The sequence below is a fragment of the Ochotona curzoniae genome, unplaced genomic scaffold (assembly GCF_017591425.1).
Source record: "Ochotona curzoniae isolate NIBS_2020 unplaced genomic scaffold, NIBS_Ocur_1.0 scaffold_3835, whole genome shotgun sequence".
Taxonomy (NCBI): Eukaryota; Metazoa; Chordata; class Mammalia; order Lagomorpha; family Ochotonidae; genus Ochotona; species Ochotona curzoniae.
In genome coordinates this window covers 27,569,802-27,579,079 of record NW_024467114.1, presented here as the reverse complement: position 1 = coordinate 27,579,079, position 9,278 = coordinate 27,569,802, and the positions used below count along the sequence as shown (strand labels likewise).

At 47.7% G+C, this 9,278-nt stretch overlaps 1 protein-coding gene across 1 annotated transcript; it reads right to left on the bottom strand.

Annotated features, from left to right (window-relative positions):
- Window positions 1-366: 366 nt before the first annotated feature.
- On the bottom strand, window positions 367-2,726 carry LOC121145814 (cytochrome c, somatic). Its single transcript, XM_040964947.1, has 3 exons — window positions 2,602-2,726; window positions 1,437-1,615; window positions 367-1,328 (listed from the first exon to the last, which is right to left on the bottom strand). Exons 2-3 carry the CDS (start codon window positions 1,603-1,605, stop codon window positions 1,180-1,182), a joined length of 318 nt encoding a protein of 105 aa, XP_040820881.1. The 5' UTR covers window positions 1,606-1,615; window positions 2,602-2,726; the 3' UTR covers window positions 367-1,179.
- Window positions 2,727-9,278: the final 6,552 nt, after the last annotated feature.

Sequence of the window (9,278 nt, the reverse complement as noted above, 5' to 3'; positions counted from 1 at the left end):
GAGATGGTCCCCGCCAAGCTTTCTGGCTTAATTCAAACTCACCATCTCCAGACAATTTCCGAAGATTAACTGTTAATGGCAAAGCCCACCCATAGTAACTCCTTATCTTGCCATGTGCCAGCACACATCTAAGTGAGCACCAGCACTCCACCCTCATTCGGCACCAACAAGGCAGTTTTCCTTTGTGACCAAGAAATGCCATGGATGAACTGGAGAAGTGTGGCAGTCCCGGCTGCCCTCTGTGACCAAGTCAACACAAGTTAACTTCACGACTAGTCATGCTGATTGATGCACTGCTATCTAGGATGGCTGCACTTTTTAACCATTAAACTTTTGGCATCATTCATAAAAGCAAACACAGTCAAATTTCAGAGTCTACAATTGTTTTTTAATGAAGTCTTGTGGAGATATAAGTTAAAATTTTGTGCTGATGGCCTATGTCCTGCACCTCAGTCCCTCCAATGAGTGGGCAAAAGCACCGTTTAGTAAAGACTGATGCACAGCAATTCCCCAATGTAATGTTTCCAAGTAGCTGCTTCTAGACAATCCTCAATTCTAAGTTAGTCTAAGGTGGTAAAGAATCCAAAGGTCACGTTTCACTTGTTACTCTATCTGGTCACGCTACCTTTCCAAGCACCTGATCTTAAAGACCATCAATCAAATTCGACAGCAACCACACTAACTTGCCTTTCAGTAAGGCAGCGGTTTAGATACAGGGAATTTTTCTTATTAGGTTGACACAGGTAAGAGCAGAAATACAAAGCATACACTTGTGTTCACCTCGGCTCTTGTTTTTAGCAGGTAAAGAACACAAACCAGAAGGTGGGTTGAGTCCCACTTGGTTCTCAGTGCTTTTCCTGGCATTTAAATATAAACCCAACCTCCTAATGGGTTTTGAGATTTTGTGAAAAGTGGAACGTGAGTCTAGTCCTTTTAAAAGGGGAAAACAGGGAGAACGTTGACTGAACTGGAAATTACCACCCACATCTCAACAAACCCAATTGCTTTTTATTTTACCACACAAAGCAATCTTATTTAAAATCAGGACTGCCGAACAAAAATATTCTGTCAGCCGTTCATGATCTGAATTCTGGTATAGGAGAATTAAATTATGGTGGTGGACATTAAAAAAGTCATGAGACATTTCTGTTTTGTAATAAATAAGGCAGTGGCCAAGCACTACTCATTAGTGGCTTTTTTGAGATAAGCTATCAGGTCTGCCCTCTCATTCTTCTTCTTAATGCCGGCGAAGATCATCTTGGTGCCCGGGATGTACTTCTTGGGATTCTCCAGGTACTCCATCAGGGTGTCCTCCCCCCAGGTGATGCCTGCGGAAGAGGGGGTGCAGGTTAAAGAGTTCACTCTCCCACAGAGTTGGCTACAGGCTACATTCATGCAAGTGGTGCTGTGGTACGGAACCGCTGCCCCCCTCTCACCTTTGTTCTTGTTGGCATCTGTGTAGGAGAAGCCGGCCGCTTGTCCGGTCTTCCGCCCAAACAGACCGTGGAGATTGGGTCCGGTCTTGTGCTTGCCTCCTCTTTCCACGGTGTGACACTGGGCACACTTCTGAACAAAAATCTTCTTGCCTTTCTCAACATCACCCATTGTTGAAGTTCTAAAAAAAAAAACGAAAGACCTGACTTTTAGTCTTTCCCCTTAAGAGAACAAGGACACGAGAAACCCATGAACCCTGTTATCTACTCCATGGCCAACCTGCAACCTTCAGAGCTGGGACCGACTGTTTCCCTTAGCACATGCTCAGTGCGCTTCAACACTGAAAACAGCTCCTAAGAGAAATGACTGAAAAGCCCATTTCTGTGCCCTCACGTGACGGAACTCCACGCAAAGCTAAGTGAAAGCCTCGTTCAATACCCCAGTTTCGAAACACGGGGTCAAGGTCATGAGGTCACACTAACCTCAACTGGGATGACCTTAAAACCCAAAGCACCAACGTTTCACCTGGCTGGCAGTTTGGTGTGATCCTGTGTGTTACACTTGAGTCTTAGTAAAAGCACGCCCTGTTTCCCTTGGCCCGTGTGGGTCACTTGTGCAGCTTAAATTACACAGGCCGTGCCCTGCTGTAGCTGAGCGAACACGGTTATCCTCTCGTTTCCGTGCCTAACGATGCCCAAGGGCGACCACGAGGGAACCCCAGGCAGGTCGGTTCCAGCTCCACGGAGCCTCACGGAACCCCTCTTTGAGGAACACCCCGCGCGGTTAAGGAAAGAGCAGACCCTTTCCGCGCTGCAGAAGCAGTTCAGCTCCCGGCAGACGGGAAGTGAGGGGGTGCGCTCCGGCCTTCCGAAACCCTGCCAATCATCTCCTTAGAACCGACGGCGGGAAGGCCCGCATCGTTGTCAGACCTCCATTCAAGCCGCCACCGGTCCTTGACCCACTGCACCCCACGCCGTGACCTCCAGGGCGCTGGCTTGGCCTCGTCCCGGCTTCTCCCTCCCAGCCCCGGCAGGCCAGTCAGGATCCCAGGCGGAAGAGCCGGGCCCCGGGCCTGCGCTCTCTCCACGGCGCGCTCCCCACGCAGGTGCACAACTCTCCCACAGCTCTTCCAGCTGCCCTCCTGAGGCTCCCACGCCCCGCGCTCACCGCGCTGGTTGTCCTCCGCGCCCGAAAGGTCGGCCCTGAGAAGCTGAACGTCCCGCTCTCAACCCAAGGACACGCCGGCCTGCGCCTAAGTACCGGCGTTGGTGCAACCGCACTCGCTCCGCCCCCGCGCGGCCCGCCGTGCGGCCGGGGCGGCCAGAGCGCCGTGACGTAGCCGCTCCTCATAGGTCCTCCGGCGTCGGCGCCAGCGCGCATGCCGGCCAGCAGGGTAGGCTGTCCCCCGCGCATGCCCTTCCTCTGGAGGCCGGGTTCTGGGCCGGCTTCGAGGTGGGGCCGGGCGGCGCTGACGTCACCCTGCGCCTCCGGGCGCCTGCGGAGTCTCCGCCTGGATCTCGGGGCCATGTTTTCCTGAGGTAAAAGCTCTGGGGCGCGGGATGGAAACGGCTAAGGCGAGTGACGTTCGAGTCTTGTCCTCACTTGACCGTGTCCGCACGTGTCCTGCTATTGCCTTCAGTCAGCTGGCGACTTTGACCCAGACCTGCGCGTCCGCCCCAGGGCGCGGCTGGAGTTACGGGTGTCAGCCGGCGCGGACTCCTGACCTTGTTCGGCTTCCGTCTTGGAGTCGCCTTCTCCCGTCTCTCCCTTACCCACGTCCCCCGAGTCCGGTGGAGGAACCGGACTTATGGCAGTAAGGACAGACACCTCGGAGGAATTTCGAGTCCTTGCTCCCAACCTCATTGTCAACGATAGACGGGAGGAGAGTGTCCCAGAATTTTGCGTCATGCCCGGCGTGTCGGTTTTTACTCCATTTCTTCCACCTGCCTGGGTACCTGAAGGCAGACTGGTTGGAGGACATGTCTCTGCCGATGCGGAAATATGCACAGGTGTCTCACGGAAATGGGATAGGCATTGCCTAAGTGTGCATTGTATCCTGTCCAGATTACGTGTGATACTTTATGCAATGTTATGTAAGTTATGGCATTGTATCATTTAGGAAATAAAAATAAGTTTTGTGCATGTGTAGTGCACAATTCTTATGAAACCATTTCCTGTTACTGCCAGCCATGCCCATCCTCTGGAGAAAACACGGCCCTACAATGGATAACTATTCTAGGAGAATCCCTGGGGTTTGTAGTGTCAAGTGTTTGTTCGTAAAGCACTTGATGGCCGGGTGTCAGAGTTCTGCTGTGGGTCATATAGATGGACCAGTAAATCAACTGAGCATGTCAATAGGTGGATTTCCCTTTACATTTATTCCCACAAGGGAATAAATTTCTCAATTAAAAAAAAAAAAACAAAAACCTATATTTGAAAGCATTACGGAGAGGGAGCACTTCCATCTGCTGCTTGATTCCCTAAATAGCCCAATGGTTGGGGCTTCTTCCAGGTTTCCCCTGGCAGTGGCAGGGCCCAATAAAAATAAATAAATCTTTTTTTAAAAAAGTTATTATTGGGCCTGGCGCGGTGGCACAGTGGTTAAGGTCCTTACCTTGCACGCCCGCGATCCCATATGGGCGCCGGTTCTAATCCAGGCAGCCCCGCTTCCCATCCAGCTTCCTGCCTGTGGCCTGGGAAAGCAGTTGAGGACAGCCCAAAGTTTTGGGAACCTGCACCCACGTGGGAGACCTGGAAGAGGCTCCTGGCTTCAGATCAGCATAGCATCGGCCGTTGTGCTCACTTGGGGAGTGAATCATAGGACGGAAGATCTTCTTCTCTGTCTCTCCTCTCTGTATAACCGCCTTTCCAATAAAAATAAAATAAATCTTAAAAAAAGAGTTATTATTAACATTTACCTCCAGGCTCACATTGAGTAAAAAGCCAACTCCACAGCAGCAAACAATGCCTGATTGGTTTAGAATTCTTCCACAGGGTGGTCTGGTGTCCATGCAAAGGAAGATGGAGCTGCATTCAGGTGGCTGTAGACTAAAATAGGAAAGAAAAGCCCCATAACTTAAATGCGAAATGAGAACATCACTGGCAACCAAAGAGTTGACTGTTAGACTGATAGTTGGGTTCTTCCCCTTCAAGGACCAGAATCATATGTTCTGGCCTCTTCACTTCCCTTCCTGCTCCTTGCTTGTGGCTTAGAAAAACGGGAGGATCGCCCAAAGCCTTTGGGACCTTGCATCCATGTGGGAGACCCAGAAGAAGCTCCTGGGTTCAAATCAGCTCAGCTCCGGCCATTGTGGTCATTTGGAGAGTGAACCAGTAGATGGAAGGTTTTTCTCTTTCTCCTCTTTGTAAATCTGCCTTTCCCAAGAAAACATATCTTAAAAAAAAAAAGTAAGTAACTGTCATATTCTTCCTATAGTAGAATATCTCGTAGAAGTGAGGAGAAATAGGACCTGGCATGGTAGCCTAGTGGCTAAAGTCCTCACCTTGCATGCACTGGAATCTCATATGGGCACCAATTCTAATCCTGGCTGTTCCACTTCCCATCCAGCTCCCTGTTTGTGGCTTGGAAAAACAGTCGAGGATGATCCAAAGTCTTATCATCCTGCACCCGTGTGGGAGACCCAGAAGAGGCTCCTGGCTCCTGGTAATGGATTGGCTCAGCTCTGGCTATTGCAACCACTTGGGGCGTGAACCAGTAGATGGACGATCTTCCTTTCTGTATTTCCTTCTCTCGTAAAGCTGTCATTGCAACAAAAATAAATCTGAGCCAATCCGAAGCCAGGAGCCCGGAGCTGCTTCTGGGTCTCCCATGCAGGTGCAGGGTCCAGGCACTGGGCCATCCTCGATTGCTTTCTCAGGTCACAAGCAAGGAGCTGGATGGGAAGTGGGCTGCCGGGATTAGAACCGGCACCCATACGTGATCCTGGTGTGTTCAAAGCGAGGACTTTAGCAGCTAGTCTATCGCGTCGGGGCTGATTTAGCTCTTTATAGTTTAATTTTGTTTCTTAATTTAGTTTTGTAAAGATGAAGTTATTTAAATTATTGAAAGGTATAGTCACAGATGGGAGAGAGAAAAGAAAAATGGATGGAGAGGGAGCGTGAGAGATATCTTCCTCTGCTGGTTCACTCCCCAGGTGACAACAAGGCCTAGGATCAGCCCAGACTGAAACCAGGAACCTGGTATTCCATCTGAGTCTCCTGAGTGGGTGGCACTGGCCCAGACACTTGGTCCATCTTTTCTGCTTACTCAGGTGAATTAACAAACAGGGGGCTGGATCAGAAATGGAGCAGCCAGGACCAGGATCAGTGCTGACACAGGATGCCAGCACTGCAGGTGGTGGCTTAACTCCTGCTGCACCACAGTACCAGCCCCTGGTTTCCTAATTAGAAGAAAAAATATTCAGAGAGCAGCTAGTTATACTCAGTCAATAATGTTAAAAATACTTCATTGACATGGTTACATTGCCAGGACCCTCAGTTCTTCAGGGATCGACTAAATGTTGGTACCAAAGTGTTTGGAACTTGGAGCTTCTGTTGAGATGTAAACTACCTCTTATCCTTTCGTTTTCCATGTACTTTACAAAGTGCCCAACTATCATCACAGTGTAGTTGATTCTGTTGTGGCTCATCTAGAGCTCTTTGTTTTTTTAGACACTGACCTTTAAGGGCTGTGGCTTCTGAGTGAGCTCAGCTTGTGGGCAGTACTGTAACTCCCCTTTCCCTGGGGTCCGGGAGTGACAGGACTCTATGCTATTCCTAGTTTCTGGTAGGTTCCCTTAACCCTGGGACTGTGGTGAATCACTTATCGTCCATCTTCAGAACAGTCCCCGTGCCCCAGCCAAGCCTGCTGTTCTCTACACTAGAAGTTCTGTTTTCTTCAGAAAACAATCTTCCAGACGCCTGTCAAGGAGAGTGAGGGCAATTGTTCAGTGCTACAGTGTAGGGTGAGGATATAGATTGTAGAGAAGCTCCAGGGAGGGAGGTGTCTCTGCTTTCCCTGATGTTTCATAATTTATCTACCCTTCTCCCCAAATCCACTCCAACTCTTCCATCAGTCTCAGTCTTCAAAGTTCCTGCCACCATTTTGAAGGTTCTACTCACCAACAATTTAGCCAGCAATTAGGGTGTTTGCCTTTTACTCATTTTTTTTCCTAAATGTTCATGAAAGTTGCTACCAACCTACCTCATTCATGCTCTCATTTGCAGGATAAAACAAAAGTACAATAACCAGCAACCAGAAATAACAAAAGACCTTTATATATATATATATATATATATATATATAAATCAGAAAGGCTGATTTAGAGAGAGAAAGATCTTCCATTCGTTGATTCACTCCCCTAGTGGTCGCAATAGCCAGAGCTGAGCCAATCTAAAGTCAGGTGCCCGGAGCTTCATCTGGGTGCAGGGTCCCAAAGCCCTGGACTCCTCTGCTGCCTTCCCAGGCCACAAGCAGGGAGCTGTATGGGAAGTGGAGTAGCTGGGCCATATGAGTTACTGGCAGTTGTAAGGTGAGAATTTAGCCACTAAGGTACAATGCTGGACTCTACTATAGTTTTAATGTGTATTTTTATGAGTAAGAGAAATTAGATGCATAGATTAATTTTAGATCTATGCATCCTTCCTTAATATAGTCCAGAACTGATTCTTTTTTTTAAAGATTTATTTATTTATTGTAAAGTCACATATACAGAGAGGAGGAGAGACAGAGAGGAAGATCTTCCTTCCGATGATTCAGTCCCCAAGTGACCGCAACGGTTGATGCTATGCCGATCCGAAGCCGGGAGACTCTTCCGGGTCTCCCACGTGGGTGCACGGTCCCAAAGCTTTGGGCCGTCCTCGACTGCTTTCCTGGGCCACAGGCAGGGAGCTGACGGGAAGCAGCGCTGCCGGGATTAGAACCGGTACCCATATCAGAACTGATTTTTTTTTTTTAATGAGAATACCTGAACATTTTTTATTGTTACCTCTTAAAGGAGTATATATGTTCTCTACCATCAGAAAAGGTCAGATCCCTTTGTGCTATCAGTTGGCAGTTAGGATGTTTCCCTTTTACAAGAGTTGGAAAGGGGGCCTGATGCGGTATCCTGGTGGCTAAAGTCCTTATCTTGCATGTGCTGGGATCCCATATGGGTACCGGTTCTAAGCCTGTTGGCCCTGCTTCCCACCCAGCTTCCTGCTTGTAGTCTGGTAAAACAGTCAAGGACGGCCCAAAGCCTTGGGACCCTGCACCCACATGGGTTACTTGAAAGAAGCCCCTGGCTCCTGGCTTCAGATCAACTCAGTTCTGGCTGTTGCAGCCACTTGGGGAGTGAATCAGTGGACAGATCTTCCTCTCTATCTCTCCTCCTCTTTTCAATAAAAATAAAACAAATCTTTAAAAAACCCAGGAGTTGGAAAATATGACTATGACACTGTATGAAGAAAACGCAGCACCACCTGATGCAGGTGAGCAGGTGCAGTTAGAATGCAGCCCTGCAACCCGGGGGAGTATGTGCAGTTAAAACTGCCAATTCCTGTACTTCTGGGTTGTATCTCCCAAAGTTTGTTTCTTTGAAATTCCAACTCAGTGACAGGGTCTGTGGTAAAAAATGTGTACCTCTCATGTTGGACATTCCCAATTCCATTACCTGTTAAAGGGTAGAGAGATTCCAGTGATGAAGGCATGGAGGTGACTTTGTTGCCTTTCAGTTCTTTCCAGTATTTTGCCATGTACGTTTTTGCTTTGCACAATGCCTAATGTAACCAGTGCTATCTAGAATACAGCTGAAAACAAAATTCTGTAATTTTAATTCAGAATAGGTTTTAAGGACATGTAACCAAATGACATATTTGTGATAAAATGAAACCAAAATTTTTATTAAACACTTAAGCCTCCCAATAAAACTGTTTCAAAAACATAGTCCCTTTTGGCATACTGAATTGACTTGCATATGGGAAGGAGTTGGCTAAACTCTTGGTGAGCACCTTCCAGAAGTCGTAACCAGAGGACTCTAGAATCACAGATGTTAACCAGCTCTTCTTGCCACAATCAGAACTTGTCAGTTACTAATTAAAGTCATTTGCACGTCTTCACAATAAAGTAGTTTTGTTACACAAAAGGAATAGTTGCTTCTCTCTTTCAGAATGTTGAAGGAAACATATCCAAACTGTAATGTCTGCATGCAAGCATTTTGGCTTTCATCTTTTCCACTGTCATTTTGTCTATGTGTTTACATAGAGCAGGAATGGGTTATGTCTGGTTCTGCCTGGGCAACCGCAGGTAGAACTGAAAACTCACTAAATCTATAGCTAGTTAAGTTTTAAACATAATTTTGTATGGCCTGAAAGTGAGATTACAAATACTGTAATGGCCCTTGGCAGAACAAAGGTTTCCTAGCCCAGAGAGGAACAGGGTCTCTGTTTATTAAGGTTACAGAGTTGGAGGCTGGCATAATAGCTCAACTGGCTAATCTTCTGCCTGGCAGCCCCGACATCCCATATGGTAGCCATTTTGTGTCCTGGCTACTCCTCTTCCCATCTAACTCCCTGTTTGTGGCCTGGGAAAGCAGTGGAGGCTGGTCTAAAACGTTGCACCCCTGTACCCTTGGTGGGAGACCTGGAAGAGGCTCCTGGCTTTGGATTGGCTCAGCTGTGGGCATTTGGCTGGAAGATCTGTTGTCTCTCCTTCTCTCTGTAAATCTGCTTTTGCAATAAAAACAAGAATTAAATCTTAAAAAGTAATAGTTCACAGAGTTGTCCATCTCTCAGTTAACTGCATATTTCAGTTTTGTATTTTCTACTTAATACTACTTTGCGAAAATAGTCACAAAAGGGACAGTATT

Excerpts from the sequence above, each read along its gene's own strand:
- LOC121145814 (XM_040964947.1), bottom strand. The coding sequence starts at position 1,605 with ATGGGTGATGTTGAGAAAGGCAAGAAGATTTTTGTTCAGAAGTGTGCC. Across the intron at positions 1,329-1,436 it reads AGATGCCAACAAGAACAAAG|GCATCACCTGGGGGGAGGAC; the intron begins GTGAGAGGGGGG and ends CCTCTTCCGCAG.